Below are 16746 nucleotides of genomic sequence, written 5' to 3' on the forward strand. Positions count from 1 at the left end.
CATGGCAAACTAGGAACGTGTAATATTTATAGTTTTGTGTCATAAAATTAGTTTATTAAAATTGTTGGTTGGCGGTGCTTAATTTGTGCTTGTTATTTTCGGTGCGGAGCACCGGCACTTATTTTTGGGGGCCGGCAATTATTTTTGTGCCTCGGGCCTTTAAGAGGAGGGTTTTGGGCACCGGCAGGTTTTCATTTACAAATTAAACACTGTTGGTTGGTAAAACTAAAAACGCGTTAGGAGATCATTTGCGAGAGGGCTCGAAATTTCGACTCCCTATGAGCCTTCACAGGATTTAATCCACCACGGAGGGAGCCCATTTCTCCCTAGCCTACGGCCCACGACACACTGGCTGCGCAACTGGCAAAAGCGCGTTAACAACATCATCCTAGAAGCACCGCATATCTTGGAATTATTCTGCATATAACTGAAGACAAGTATGAGGAACTCCAATTCGGGGGATTGGTATAAAAAAATTGTTTCAACTGAGTTGCTGCTGTATCTGATGTACATCGTCGGGGGCGTGAGACCGTCTTTGTGCGCCATCTAGCGGTAGGTGAAGTGAAGTGGTGGCCTGGGCGTGATTCATTACTGGACCAGGAGCAGGAGCAGGAGCTGGATGGTCTTTAGCTGTAGGGAACGAAGGGAGTGAGACGGTCACCAGAGGCTGCAGGCGCCGCTTTTGCTGACAGCGTGGAATCCGTCTCAGCCGCCTGGGAGCACAGGACAGTCCAGGGGCCGAGGCCGGGTCACTCCCAGAACACCACCGCCTGCCCGGAGGCACCAGGGTACACCCCGGAGGAGCCCACCCCCTGAGGAGCCCGATGCCCCTCCGCACCTTTCTTCCCCAGGGCCAGCCTGCGTACATGCTCTAAATGCCTACCCTACAGGGGACTCCGGCCACTTGCAATGTGATGCCTGTGCCCCGAGGGAGAGCCGCCGGTCTAAGATGGGTAATAAGCAAACGATATTTACTGACGAACAGCTAGACGCCTACCAGGTGAGGAGCCGCGCCTGCTGCACCTGGCGGGGGGTTGGGGGGGGAGGGGGGTGGTGGTGGGACCTGTGCTGTACCTGGAGGGGTGTGGGACCTGTGCTGCACCTGGCGGGGTGTGGGACCTGTGCTGCACCTGGCGGGGTGTGGGACCTGTGCTGCACCTGGCGGGGGGTGGGACCTGTGCTGCACCTGGCGGGGGGTGGGACCTGTGCTGCACCTGGCGGGGGGTGGGAGCCGTGCTGCACCTGGCGGGGGGTGGGAGCCGTGCTGCACCTGGCGGGGGGTGGGAGCCGTGCTGCACCTGGCGGGGGGTGGGAGCCGTGCTGCACCTGGCGGGGGGTGGGAGCCGTGCTGCACCTGACGGGGGGTGGGAGCCGTGCTGCACCTGGCGGGGTGTGGGGGCCGTGCTTCAGCTGGCCTGGGAGCTATGCTGCAACTAGTAGGGGATGGGAGTGCTGCACCTGACGGGAAATGGGATCCGGGGTGGGTGCTGTGCTGCACCTGATGAGGGCTATGCTGTAACTGGTAGCGGGTGGGAGCCTTGCTGCATGTGGGTTGGGAGCTGTGCTGCACCTGGCGGGGGTGAGAGCTGTGCTGCACCTGGCGGGGGGGGGGGGGGGGGGGGGAGCCGTGCTGTACCTGATGGGGGATGGGAGCCGTGCTGCACCTGATTGGGGGATGGGAGCCGTGCTGCACCTGATTGGGGGATGGGAGCCGTGCTGCACCTGATTGGGGGATGGGAGCTGTGCTGCACCTGATTGGGGGGGTGGGGCAGTGCTGCTCCTGGCGGAGTGAGAGTGCTGCTCCTGGCTGGGGATGAGAGCCGTGCTGCACCAGCCGGGGGCGGGGCAGGTCTGTGCATGCTGCTGCCGCTGCTTAAAGACAGTGTAAGCTTTCTCATTCTTGGCAAGAGGTCGATAGCTCGGTCATTTCTAATTCCCAGAGGTGCAATATATTTTTTTCCGGTGTGATCTGAGGCCATACAATTTCAGCAGACAGAACCTTCATTAGACTTCATACAGTTTCTTCACTTGATCCCAGGGTTTAAACAGACACTTATATCCTTAAAACCAGCATTAATGAAATGCACGTGCTGCCTGCAAGGAGATAGCTCACTTGGTTAATGAGCCTGCTAATGACACCGTTATCTGCCTGTCGCAGGCTTTATCAACAATAAGATGGCTCTTCCCAAAGATCACGTATTTAAATAGAAAGTAGCCCAGTGGATTAATGCACACATCAGAGAGAGTATGTGGCTTCGTGTGTGGCCTGCGGTCCACGGGTTCTAATATCAGTAACCCCGTACGAAGATGTGTCGGTGAACGCTTTTGTACCCAGGATGGAGCTCAGTTAGTGCTTAATTTGAGCTGGTGGTTTCCGGTGCGGAGCACCCGCACTTATTTTTGAGGGCCGGCACCTATTTTTCTTCCTCAAGCATTTACTGCGAGCAAAAGACACTCAAGGGAAAGACGGAAGAAGAAAAAAGCGTCACAAAGACAGAAAGCAGAAAGTTGCAAGATTGAGTTTAAGGGGCAGGGAGTGGCTGTAAATGGATTAAAGCCCCCGCGATGGCTTTAGGATTGCATTGCCTGAGTATTCCGTGCTCGCACATTTATTTACGGCAGCCGCGTGCTTCAGAGGAGAGCTTTGGGCACCGGCACATTTTTTTTACTTACAAGTGAAGCACTGAGCTCAGTGGGTTAATGCACTTGCAGCAGAGATGCGTGTGCAACCTCAGCGGGTATGAAAGCAGCGGCCAGGATAACATCCGAGGTCGGTGGCGGGCTGTGAATGCGGGGGAGTTTCTTCCGAAGGAGTCCGCGCACTGGAAGCCAGGGCTGCACGTTGAGCTGCATCAGTAACTGTGTTACACAATCTGCTGAAAGCAAGCTCTCATTACCGTGATGTATTAGCAGCTTGTTAGGGCCCAGCAGGGATGCTCCCTCCCAGCCAGGCTCGGGAGAGCTGCATAGTTTAGTAGCAGTCTTCACAGGCTGGCACTTACCGGAGCCCGTGGCTGCAATTTATGATAATGTCCTTTTTATCCATTCTGCTGCCATGACATTATAGCCTTTTATGTGAGTTTAACCACGTTAAATGTTTGGTTAGTATGTCCATATGGTTACATATGGGTCATGCTTATTTTAATTTAGGTGCTCTGCAAATAATAAAACAAGAGATGCTTCCGTTGTTTGTCTGCTGTGAATAGCTCTCCCAGTTTTGCTTTTACATGTATATTCTGGTATTAGAAGCAGGGTTTGCTTTGCTAGGCCTGGTTATGTCATGCGAAGCCATGTATCCATAGGACAGCAGAGTATCTGGCGGCGGAGTGGGTAATCCAAGACTACGAGTGACAGAACGCAAATCAAAATTATGGCTTCATGTCCAGTTCACCCACTCTAAGGTGGACATCTTGGGCCCCCTGCTCCTGAGTGCAAATCACACTAAAATGGTCCAGGGCATCACATCATCTGCGAGCGTATGTGAACGCTGTCTGCCTGGCACAATCACTTACATGCCATACTGACTGCCCCGTGTTACTTATGACAACTTTGGCCCACTGTGTCTTTTTTAACCATTGAATGTTGCATTTTGGGACTTGTAATTTCGAATGATATGAACTTAAAAACCCTAGCATGGAAATTACTGTTGGTTGCCAGGGCGGAAATGCCTGATGGTGTCATGGATGACATGGAGCTGTTTATAAGCTGGGTGTCCCCTCTGCATCACCAAACAGTGCACACCAGTGTGGCAACTCCTTCCCTGGGCTTAGATTATGTTGCATCACAGTATTCAAATTGCTGATTTTTAGTGATGTTTCATAAGCATAAAAGTTAAAGGCTGACATTTTATCATCATATATTAACTAGTGGTTTACTGCAGCTGGGTTTGATGCCAGCATTTTATTTATAGGGTTGTTTGATGTAAAGCCACATCCTGCTATTAAAGTGTCTGTGCAGTTCTCCCCATCCTTTCAAAGATTTCATTTTTATCCTACCCCGGGTGTGAACAGAGTAGTTTTTTTTTGTATGCACGTATAGTGTGAACCTAGCCGAGAAGCAGCAGCCTGCTGTGAAGGGCCTAAGGCAAGGAGGCAGCCTGCGATTCGAGGGGTAGCTGGCTTCTCAGAAAGAGTGGACTTTTTCTGCAGCATGATGTACTGCTCTCTAAAAAGCTCTCTTCTGCTCTTTCCTAAATTGGAGCAGGGTTGATGCCTTTCCAGATATTGAATGTATGAATGGTGAAGGCCTGTTGCATGGCTGTGGCTTCCATTGGTGCCGCAGGTGCAGTGGCACCAGGACCCAGAGGCCTAAGGAACCCACTGAACCCTGATTGTTTTTTTTTTTTTTTTTTTAAATAATTCAAACAGCAGCAAGTAAGTTCCTTCCTTACTCAAGGGGCCATGACACGCTGGCAACACCACTGTCGTGTTGCCCTGTTTTTAATTTTGTACACTTCTTCGTCTCCAGTCTTATGGTGTCTTGGCTATGAGTGTGCCAAGAGCCAGAGGAGAGGGTGAGCTTGCCAGGTAGATAGGTAGGGGTGCCGGTCATGATGGCTTTGTGGATGACAGAGCTGGTATCGAAGATGGTTTTGTCTGGCAGGGGCAGCCAGTGGAATTACACCAAGTTGCAGATGAGGTGGTGCTATCTCTCCAGGCCCTTAATGAGGCCCGGGGGTTTAGTGAGGAGTCTCGGAGTTTGGGGGGACGGAGGGACTCTTAGGGCCTGATTACGCCCTTGGCAGAAAGGATTACTCTGTCACAAACATGATAGATATCCCATGCGGCACATTATAAGTTCTATAGGATATAATTGAACTTTTAATACTGTGGGTGGGATATCTGGCACGTTTGTGATGGAGTAATTCCCTCCACCAAGGTCGTAATCAGCCCTTAGTACCTACACTTTTAGCTATTAAAAACCAAGGACTGCAAGGACCAGAATGCACTGTGGCAGTGCTTAATTTAGGCCAGTGGTTGCAAGTGCTAGGCACAGGTTTTTTGCAACCCAGAAGGATTTTTCATCATCAGACTTTTGACTTGGAGCAAGAGAGAGGTAGAAAAAGGAGAAACAAACGAGGGAGAGAAATATAGGAAAACATTGACAAAAACAGACAACAGGGATAAAAATAAAAATAACCAGCAAGGTTAAGATACAGGCACAAAGTGTAGAGTCATGGAAGAAAGGGCCATAAGGTGAAATCAAGACTAGGCAGATTTAGTGATGGGCAATTCTGGTGGTGGTCGACTCCTTTAATAATAATTAAAAAAAAATCACTAGGCGCATTAAGGACTGACAGAAGACTGGTTGTGTGACCTCCCAACCTTGTCTTGAAATGTGTCTTTTGTCGAAAGAAAACTGAACATTTTCTTTGGGATCACGAGTTCAGCTGGCACTTCTGCAATGAGGCTGAATAACCATGCTGTAGTACAGTAATACTAGGATCGGGAGGTGACCTTGCAAAAGGGCTGCCTTTATGTGGCTTCAAGGATGCATTATATAGCCTTAGGTTTTAGAATTTTGGTTGGATTTACAGTCACGTGTAGAAGGTCAAAAAGGCACCTTCTGGTCATTTAACTATGCAGCAAAGGTAGGGGCATGATTTTTCATGCTAACCAACCAATACGTTGAATGTGCCTGCAACACCAGATACCACTAAATGACTGTGAGCCCTGCACCAATGGACATGGACAGAAGCAAGTGTGCTGTGCTCTTTGAGTGATAAGGGCCTGGCCAAGGGGGGCTGTGAGACATAGGACTTATTTGTGATCAACATAGAAGCCAAGAATGGCACTCTCCCCCCCAGAAGGCGGCTCACTATCGTATACCACATTTATGCATGTGGTCTAACCCACACAAGGGCAGTACATTGGATCACGTATATATTCCACACTGGCTTGATTATGACATGTTTTCTCACGGTTAATGAGTCCCGAATATTAACCCCTGCTAGCGCCATCGCTCCTACTGCTCCACACATTAAATAGTAGACCAACCCCCTCCCCCCACCCCAGGCGAGCCCGCCAACGTGCCCTACCTTACCATAACTGTGTGATTTAGGATTAAATACAGCAGCTGCATATGTCAAGGAGGGAGTAGCGGGGGATGATGGCAGGGGAAACCACATAAAAAAAAAAAAACACTTACCTTGTGCCGCTAGCCTCCCACCGCCATCTCCTGCCTCCTCTTGTGGCATTCGCTGGGACACCAGTACAAGCTCCCCAACAATCCTGGCGCTGCTTACATGTTAAACACTGCTGCTCAGACACAAGCCTGGGGTCCGTGCAGTTTCTCCAGCCTGGCTGTGTATACAGCCGGGTCTGAGAAATCTAAGTGCGCATGTGTGTTTGGCCGCCCCAGATGGCTGGCCAAACACATGTGCACGCTCCCCTCCTCCACTCGCTCACCCCCTGTGGCCTCGTCCTGCCCCTCCCTGTACTCTCTGCTGGCTGAGCCAGCAGATGAAAAATGATAAAAAATAAAACAACATCAAGCTATTGTTTTATTTTTCATCTGCTGGCTCAGACAAGGGGGTAGATGCCCCTCTGCCACTGTGGAGGAGCCGCCCCTGATTAAATACATGTTCAACAAATTATGTGTGTGTGTGTGTATATATATATATATATATATATATATATTAACGTGTACAATTCATTTGCGCCTCATTGTAACGTAGGCAGCTTGTTGTTTTCAGCTGAACATGTGACTTTCCCCTTCCCCTCTTCTCTTTCCATGGCTCTGCACCTATTGATGTTGCTGTTTCTGCAAAACAATAAAAATAGATACAAATAAATTCAATATGTTTACAAATTTAACAGAAAATTGTGTTGGGTCTCGTGGAGAGTTTAGTTTAGTTTAACAGATTTATAAAGCGCATGGCTACCCGAAGGCCTCCCAGCGTTAATAAAGGAAGTGGTAACTCAAAAGCAGGAAACAACAGAAAAACTGTGTTAAATATAAGAAAGTTAAGTCAAATATAGGAAGGTCTTTAATTTTTTTTCAGAACGGTAGTTCCAGGGGTTCTTGCCGAAGTTCTAGGAGTAGGGAGTTCCAGAGGCGAGCTGCCTTAACTGAGAAGGAGTTACCTCCCTGTAATGATCTCTTAAATCGTGATATGTGAACGAGCTGGGTGGTGGAAGATCTCAGGGTTCTTATGGGAGTATAAAGTGAGATGCTTTGTCTGAGAAAGTTAGGACCTTCATTATGAAGAGCTTTGTGTATCATGCATAGGGCCTTAAAGCGAATCCGCTGTTTTATTGGTAGCCAATGAAGGGAGGCTAAAGCTGATTTGGCTGATTGATGTCTGGGTATATTCATAAGTAGTCTTGCGGCCGCATTTTGTACAACCTGAAGTTTCTTCACTACATAATCGGAAGAACAGAGAAAAAGGGAGTTGCCAGAGTCCAGACGTGAAAGTATCATGGCCTGGATAAGAATTCTTGTGGCGAGAGGAGGTAGAAGGTTAAAAGTTTTCCTTAAGGTTCTAAGGAGGCCAAAACAGGATGAAGAAATCTTTTTAGATTGTTGCCTCACAATGGAGCAGCAATCTAGTTAGAAGCCTAAGCTCTTTATATGATCCTTGGGGGGCGAGGGGTTACTAAAGACCTTTGGGTATAGTGCCGAAAGGTTAGAAGGGGCGCCATTGCCCACAATCATTATTTCTGACTTTCCGTCATTGAGTTTCAGCTTGGACATATTCATCCATTTGGCATTCTCAGCCAAGCAGACAGAAAGATTTGTCAAGGAAGGATCCTTGGCATTGGAAAGAGATACTACTAGTTGGGTATCATCAGCATATGTGACCACCGAGAGGCCAAATGGTTTTACAACTTTGGCTAGAGAAGAGAGGTAGATATTAAAGAGAGTGGGGCTCAAAGAGGAGCTCTGTGGAACACCACAAGTAAGGGGGAGTGTTTTGGACAGAAAAGAGCGATCAAGGACTTGGAAGGTTCTACCTTTCAGGAATGAGGAAAGCCAAGCCAGTGCTGTGCCTTCTATCCCTATGTTGGAAAGCCTCTGAAGGAGGATATTGTGATCTACAGTGTCAAAAGCGGCACTGAGATCCAGTAAAATGATGGGTGCGTGCCCTCCATAATCTAACAGTTGGCGAGTGGTTTTGGTAATTGCTAGTAGGGCTGATTCTGTGCTGTGTTGGGGTCCGAATCCCATTTGAGTAGAATCTAGAAGTTCGTGATCCTCGAGAAAACATGTCAACTGCTTGTTGACATGCTTTTCCATAATTTTGGCTAGGATTGGAAGGAGAGCAATAGGCCTGTAATTACTGAGCAAAGTTTAGTTTTTTTCAAAAGGGGTTCGACGACAGCATGTTTGAGAGATTGAGGCAGAGATCCTGAGATTAAAAGGTGATTCAGAATGTTTGTCAGGGGCGGGACAATAATGTCGGAGGCCAGCGCAAGAGTACTGGGAGGGGCACGATCAAGGGGAGATCCTGATTTAATATTATGAAGGAGATTTGTAACCAGCGTCCCTGTCAAGGGCTGAAAAGCTGCAAATGAAACCGATGAGGACTGGAAGTTGGCAAGATAATCACTAATGGCTTCATGGTTGGGTATAGCTGGAAAAGAGGAGTATATTTCAGTAATAGTCTCCTGGAAAAATAAAAACGCCAGTTTATTACTATGCTCAATAGAAGCCTCTATAGGCGACTCATCTGGAGGTATATGGGTGAGTTCTTTGAAAATGTGAACAATCTCTTTCTGGGAGTTTGCCGATTGCTCCATTCTGGTGCTGTAGAATGAGGATTGAGCTGATTTAATACTGTCATGATAGTTTCCAATGGCTGCTCTATATACTTTCTTAGAGGAAATACTGTAGTCTTTCCTCCAGATTCTTTTCAGCTTCTTATACCCTTTTTTTTAGTTCTAAGAGTTGAGGTGTAAACCAGGGTTTAGGCTTGCATTTGGGCCTTTTTACCATCGTCTTGACTGGCAGGATAGAATCTAAAGAAGTGGAGATCCAATTGTTGAAGGATTCTACAGATTCAGAGTTGGGTTCATTATACTTAGAGAGAGAAGAACAGAGAGTACTCTGCCATTCTTTGGGATCAAGTTTTGACCATTGACGGGACGTTGTTTTTATGAGAGTTTGGTGGCAGGGGAAACTTCACAGAATGGTGCAAATGAGAGTAGATAGTAACCTGTCCAGATGAGAGGCATAGGAGTGTAAAGGGGAAGATCCAAAAGATTACTGAAAATAAGGTAAATGGTGTGGCCTTTATAATGGGTGGGTCCTCTGATGTACTGAGTAAGATCTAATGCCGCCAGAGTAGATAGGAGCGTTTTGGCAGAAGAACAATGCATACTGTCAATCTGGATATTAAAATCCCCAAGTATGGTCAGGTTGGGTGTTTTGCACAAAACACTTGCTACAAAATCTGGCAGGGCCTGGAGAAAGCTTGCGTAGGGGCAATGGGGTGGGGGTGCGGTAGACGAGTATTCCTGAGAAAGTGGATGTTGCATTAAGATATAACAAGAAAGGCAAGCTTTCAAATCCAGGGATATCTAGGGTGGTAGTAGTGCATTTAATGGTCTTTTTGTAGATAATGGCAATACCACACCCTCTAGCCTGGGGTCTATCTAAATGAGTGATTGAATAGTTTAGTGGTAGCCCCTTTAGAATTTAAACGGAGGAATCTTCATTAAGCCATGTTTCTGTCAAGAATAAGGCGTCAGGATGATGGTCTTCTAAAAGAGAGAAGATAATGAGGCTATGGGCGGGCAGGGAGTGACAATTAAGCAAAAACAGTCTTCCTAAATGATTGGTACTGCTAATGGTAGGGGATGGCAGGTCGAATGAAGGAGTCCAGAGACAGCTGTGGCAGGACCAATTTGCAGAGTCAGGAGTAAGAATCGTGTGTGATGGGCTTATGGGGATGTTATTGTAGGCTAACAGCTGTTGACAAGAGTAGACTAACTTTTCCAGGGTCTGCCCAGCAGCATGACTGGCCTCTGGGCTCTCCCGGGGGCGCGGACAGGCTTGCCCCTGGCGCGCCCTCTGCATAGCCGGCGCGAGGAGTCGTTTAAGTAGTGCATCAAAATTGGATGCTACTGACCAACGACTAGACTGCCGACCAAAATGGCGGCAGGAAAACGGCGCAGCCAGGTAAAGATGGCGGTCTAATCAAGTAAAAGCTTAGCTCTGTGGAGATACTGCCGAGTGCCTCTGAACACGGGCACCGACAGAGTGAAAATGAAAGGAATAAAGAAAGTACAGGAAAATATAATATATAAAATAGATTAGGAAATCTTTAGCAATACTGTTAAAAAGGTAGCGTTTTAAAATAGTAAGCGCTTCCTGCTGCCAGAGATATCACATACCTCTTAGAGGTCTGGTGACAAGACAAAGATCAGAGATTGTTCTTGAGAAATTTGGGACACATCTATTTCAAAGTAGGCTAGGACTGGGCTTGTCGAGCCAACAAAAAATATTAGGCCAAATAATGTATTTCAGTGGGAATTATTTTCATTTTTGGTTATTCTGGATTTGGAGTTTGCAATTCAGAGGCTAAGCTGAACAGGAACAATTTTTACAATGTACTCTGCTGTGGAGAACTCACCACAGAGGGAATAGCATACCTGTAGGAATATCTCATAATCTTCCTAGGAAATAGCTTGGAAACCTGTACCTGGTGCAGCCTCCCAGGCAAATTCCAGCGAATCACAGAAAGTGGTGGATCTATATCACACGCAGATGTAAATCTACAAGTACAGATTTACTAGTTTCTTTGTGAATCAGGCCCGACTTCTATATCGATGTCCCAATATATAGATTTTCCCCACTTTTCACAATTCCACATAATACCTGAGCATTCATATAATTTAACAATGTGCACACAAAGTTAGTTTTTGCAATTCCTCACAATGCACAACGCCCAAGTTTCCACAGTGCCTCAGTCAGCACATGCAGGGGACATTCCAATTTTATTTTTTTAAACAAACTTTTTATTAGCAATTATGACATGTAAGTAATCATAACGTAGGGGACACTCCTAGAGGACAAGTCGAAGGAACACACGGGTAGACAGCATCCAGCCACTATTTTGATAGGTGGTCACTGTCCACCCTGCTAAGAAGCTGGGACCCACTCACATATCCTTAACTCGAACCAATGTAATATTCAGACACAGGGACACATTCAGCAGCACCTGCTTGTGTTCCCAGCAGCAACGTGTTGGTCTCAAAACAAAGTGCGAAACTAAGGGGCCACGAGGCCTCCTTTTGTTTGAGAACCCTGAGCCCCACACTTACAATCAAATGCCATGGAGGGGAATCAAAGGCACACAGCAGGTTATCACTTCATAGGTACTTGAGAGCAATGATTTTGACTGTTCAGTCCCTTTTATATGAGATATGCATGCACTGTAAGAATGTCAGATGTGTTGACCCGTCCCAGTATTTACACAAATAATTGAATTACCACCATTTTGTTTAATTTCTTTTATAGCACTAGTCATTCCAATGCAGAGCGCTTTACATAACATGTACACATTATACATTACTATAAATCGTATATGTGTAAATTAATGTATAGGATGTGTTACAAGGTATAGGAGTCACATGTCTTTCATTGCTCACTGTGCTATATTAGAAGGATTACAATTTATGAACTGCAAGTAACAAACAGATCACTGTGTTAAAAGCAGTAACCCACTTAACTAACAAGAGAAAATAAAAATCTGACATCTGCATGTTACATGATGTGCTTTGCAGGAGACAGAGTAACCCTCTATGCCAGTGAGTCTTACCTTTTGACTTCTGTGGACCCCCCAGAGATTGATTGGACAAATAAAGATATCTGCAGAAGGTACCTAAATTCCCCAAAATATTTTAAAACGCAGATTTTGCAACCAATGAAGCAGATTAGATTTACTGCTAAATTGCTCCTTATTGCCAATTTTTTTTTTTGTGGCAGTTTTCTTCAAAACTAAATGTATACGTTGAGGGCCAGATTTTGTGTCAGGTTGCAACACTTTTTTGGCAAAACCCCAACGCAAAATCTCATGTGTTAAATCTCGTAATGTGCTCAAATGTACTCATGAAAGACCTGCTAAACATGTGAGATCTGATGTCACTTATTGTGATGTCACACACTTCGATGTCAATTGCATAATGCCTAACTTGGGTAGTCGCCCCCACTTCTTTTTTCACAACTTGTGCCCTGAGCATTCCACAAGGTCACGTTACATATATGTTTGCCACCTGCTTCCACCAAATGTAGGCTTTGGGTCCAGGTCCCTTGCCGGGTTGGTGGCAGGGCTGTGCTCGCAGACTGTTTCCATGCAGCAAGGAGCCATGGCACAGAAGGGCATGAGCAGTGTCCTCCCTCAAAACACGTACCTCAGTCTGAATGAGCAGTACAGAGATCAGTCTGCCTCGACGACTGAACCTTAACGCTTACGCCAGGTACATACAGGATGCATCCACAATTAACCAAACTGTTTGGTCAAAGTTAAGGTCGGCTCTTATTCATTTCTGTGGGAAGTTTTACCTCTCCTTGTGCACAGTCCTTGCAAGCACAGTTCTGAAATCTGCATAAGAGAGGGATAGCCATGCAGGAGAATGCAGCAAATATATGTTGCCAAGATGGTGTGCAGTAAGTTCAAACTAGTTGTTGTCCATCTTTGTCAAGAGTCAGATTCACATTACCACAAATCAATGGTTTCACGCTCCTTAGCGCCCCCCCCCAATAGAAGACAAACGAAGATAATTATATAAAAACTAGGTCACAATATTTTACAGCAAATACTACTTCATAAACTCCCTGCGGAAGATTTCGGGTGGCCCTTGCTAATGGGATGAAGCCACTGGTGATTGCCCTTTCTGGCCAGCACATGAATATGGGGGCTCCAGCGAGAACCCCAGGAAATTGACCGATTGCACACTTTTTTCACATAAATGCCAATGCTGCAAAGACTTGCGGGTGGACTCTGTGTTTCAATGGTGTTAAAATTGATAAGATAAGTATCTTAATATAAGCATGTGAACAGTTTAGTTTCTTTTTCACAAGTATGGGCAAAGATATATTAAATTACATAAACTATTTGATGCTACTTTTTTTTGGTCTGAAATTAACCAAGCCCTTTTTGATGTTACTAAACTATATATATTTTCCAAACTTTCTCTAAGTAATGCAAAAAGTCCTCAGACAACAATCTATAATCAAAATTCCATATTTTTATGAAGCGAATACCACTACACAACGCGTTTCAGCCGTAGCCTTGTTCACATGTGAAATGGTTTGTTCATTCAACATACACAAAATATAGAATTTTGATTATACATTGTTGTCAGAGGACATTTTGCATTACTTGGAGAAAGTTTGGATTGTATATGTGGTATGCTGGAACCTCACTCGGACCGCCCTGCTAGTGAGCCTTGGGATTCCGGCGTTTTTGGTGTGTGTGTGTGTGTGTGTGTGTGTGTGTGTGTGTATATGTGTATATATATATATATATATATATATATATATATATATAATCTACTTGTAGAGGCTTTCAGCCAGCCATCTTCATCCAGTGGTCTGTTGTGTTACTCACATATTTCTTCCATCTACTACAGCATGGTTCAGTGACTCAACCCACTTCAGCCATTGACAAACTTCACTGGGACTGATGGCACTCTGCTCTTTAACAAATAGTCCATCTACACACAAAGTAGATGCCTCAGTTCATGTGACTGGTATTACAAAGTGTGCTTTTTGAGGCCAAAAAATATTTTCGCTTTTTCACTTTTTTTTATTTATTTTATTTTTTAATCGAAGAGGGCCACTGGGCTTACCTAACACAATTTTGCAAAAACCACCATGAAAAGACAAAACAAGCAGTGACAAAGTCAAAAGGCTGGCAGCAATGTGAGACCTATGGTTAACCGCTGTATCCATTCTGCCCCCGGTAAGGTACAGATGTTGACAACTCGTAGTTTGCAACCATACAGTCTGTTCATATAATTGTTGCCCATGGTCTGCACTCTCCATGGTGTTGAACCATTAAGATTCCTGGTAACATTAGACCCAAAATTGCAGAACAGCGGGCGTGGGCTCATATGTAGACGTGTGCAACAAAAGCAAATAGGTAAAACTCGTGGAAAAGATTTTGGAAGAACAAGTGAAGAGGAAGTCCTAAGGTCACCAAGTTAAAGGATTCCTTTAGCTTACTCAAGAAGGTTATTCTACACACATTTTGATACGTGGGCAGTATTTTGTTTTTTAAAGGGGTAACAGATTGATAACATACAAATTACACATATGAAGGTAAACAGTAACAAAGCATCAAAATGTCAGTTTGTATAGAGCAGAAATTCATCACCATCTGTGCTGCCCGGACGCCAGTACAACTATTTCGCCACTTGCCACATGGCTGTACCCTTTATAAGTCCATTCCTTTACATAGGAAGTGGACTTGTGTGGCAAAGCCCAGTACCTAAAGAGCAAAACCACTGGCTGGCACCAGAGGTAGAGAAGCACAGGCGTTGGCCAGGTCATGGCATAAATAGTCGAGACCAGATGAGCAGAACAAGCATTTGAAATGCAATCAGTTAGAGTTATTGGCATTGTAAATGAGGATGCCTTTCATCTATGAGTTTTGGTTTGGAGTGGGTATATGTGATTTGGAGTGGGATTATGTGGGTTGAATTAGAATTGTTAATTGTGGAATTGTGTGGGGCGGAATTGTGTGGAGTGGTTGTGCATAGTGGAATTATGTGGCATGATGTGCAGTGGAATTTTGAGGATAGTAGTTATGTGGTTTTGAACATACTGGAACTATGTGGAGTGGGTCTGTGTGTCATGGGGTGTAATGATGTGGAATGGTATTTTGTGTTGTGTAGTGGTATGTTGTGGAGTTTAATTGTGCAGTGTGTTCCTTATTTTTGTGGCATGATGTGGTATTCTATGGTGTGGGCTGGAAACATTTTGGGCACTTTTTAGCAGTCAATCTTACACTGTGTGTAATGCAAGTTTAAAATAATGAATCACATATTCACAGTGCTTTCTGTCACAGTTTGTGATGCTGTAGCACTAAAAATACAAAAGTCACTTTTCTCCAGTGCACCAACCAAGACATAATTCTGTGGATCTCGGATTACACGCAGGCCTCTGCAGTGTATTAACTAATGTAGGTTTCATAATGTACAATAGTGCGTTTCCCAATGAGTAAAAACTTTCGACATTTATTTTTCATTTAAGCTGCATGTTATTTTATATGTAGCTACATGATGGTGAAAAACCAAATAAAACTGACAGAATATTTTATTTTAGCCATAACTTTGACCCCACCCCATGTTTACTGACCCGCCCCCACTGCATGCAGCATCACAGTGCCCGTACTTTGTTTTAATGCATTACGACCGCTGCACAGCAGTACATAATACTGCACCGTCTGATGGGTATGGCAAAGAGGGTGGCACTAACCTGCATTTTAATACTGGGGTGCTGCACCCTCTCCCTGCCTGTTAATCGCAGGGACTGGATAGGGCATCACTTGTCAGAGTAGGAGTCTCTCCAGAGACTCCAGGTGCTGGCAGAGAGAAGTCTTTTCTGACCCTGAGACTTCAAACAACAGGAGGCAAGCTCTAAATCAAGCCCTTGGAGATTTCTTCACAAGATGGAAGGCACACAAAGTCCAGTCTTTGCTCTCTTACTCTGGCAGAAGCAGCAACTGCAGGATAGCTCCATAAAGCACAGTCACAGGCAGGGCAGCTCTTATTCCTCAGCTCTTCTCCAGGCAGAGGTTCCTCTTGTTTCCAGAAGTGTTCTAAAGTCTGTGGCTTTGGATGCCCTTCTTATACCCTATTTCTCCTTTGAAGTAGGCCTACTTCAAAGTAAAGTCTCTTTTGAATGGGAAATCCTGCCTTGCCCAGGCCAGGCCCCAGACACTCACCAGGGGGTCGGAGACTGCATTGTGTGAGGACAGGCACAGTCCTTTCAGGTGTAAGTGACCACTTCTCCCCTCCCTCCTAGCACAGATGACTCATCAAGAAATGCAGATCACACCCCAGCTCCCTTTGTGTCACTGTCTAGTGTGAGGTGCAACCAGCCCAACTGTCAAACTGGCCCAGACAGGGAATCCACAAACAGGCAGAGTCACAGAAATGGTATAAGCAAGAAAATGCTCCCTTTCTAAAAGTGGCATTTTCAAACACACAATCTTAAAATCAACTTTACTAAAAGATGCATTTTTAAATTGTGAGCTCAGAGACCCCAAACTCCACATGTCCATCCGCTGCCAAAGGGAATCTACACTTTAATCAGATTTAAAGGTAGCCCCCATGTTAACCCATGAGAGGGACGGGCCTTGCAACAGTGAAAAACGAATTTAGCAATATTTAAAGTGCTCAGAGTTCAAAAGCCAACAGCAACAGGTCAGAAAAAATAGGAGGCAGGAGGCAAAAAGATTGTGGATGACCCTGCATAAGCAAAAAAGTCCATTAGTGGCGCTTTCCCACGCACATCTCTCATGCTCCCTGGTGCAGTCTAAGCCCTGTGGATTACCTGCTGGTGCTTGGGGTGGTCAAAACTGTGTGGCTGACATGGGTTGACACTTCTACCATAGAGAACTGCAGCAGAGGCCTCACTTGGGACTAAGTTTGTGTGACAGTCACTGGAGGAGAGATGCACAAATTGAGCATGCTATGCACCAAATTATTAGTAGATTCATTGCAAAATTAATTTTACAGCAGTATATAAAAGTAAGCATAGTGCATCTCTTATATCGTGTGCTTATGAATCAAG

At 45.5% G+C, this 16746-nt stretch overlaps 1 protein-coding gene across 1 annotated transcript in view; it reads left to right on the forward strand.

Moving 5' to 3' along the window:
* Positions 1 to 501: 501 nt before the first annotated feature.
* The window catches only part of CIB2 (calcium and integrin binding family member 2), a 360572-nt gene continuing 344327 nt past the window's right edge, over positions 502 to 16746 (forward strand). The window contains exon 1 of the mRNA XM_069222054.1: positions 502 to 1000. Within this exon, the coding sequence (XP_069078155.1) occupies positions 950 to 1000 (51 nt within the window). The 5' untranslated portion in view covers positions 502 to 949. The remainder of the gene's footprint in view (positions 1001 to 16746) is intronic.

Source organism: Pleurodeles waltl, chromosome 3_1 (genome assembly GCF_031143425.1).
Source record: "Pleurodeles waltl isolate 20211129_DDA chromosome 3_1, aPleWal1.hap1.20221129, whole genome shotgun sequence".
Taxonomy (NCBI): Eukaryota; Metazoa; Chordata; class Amphibia; order Caudata; family Salamandridae; genus Pleurodeles; species Pleurodeles waltl.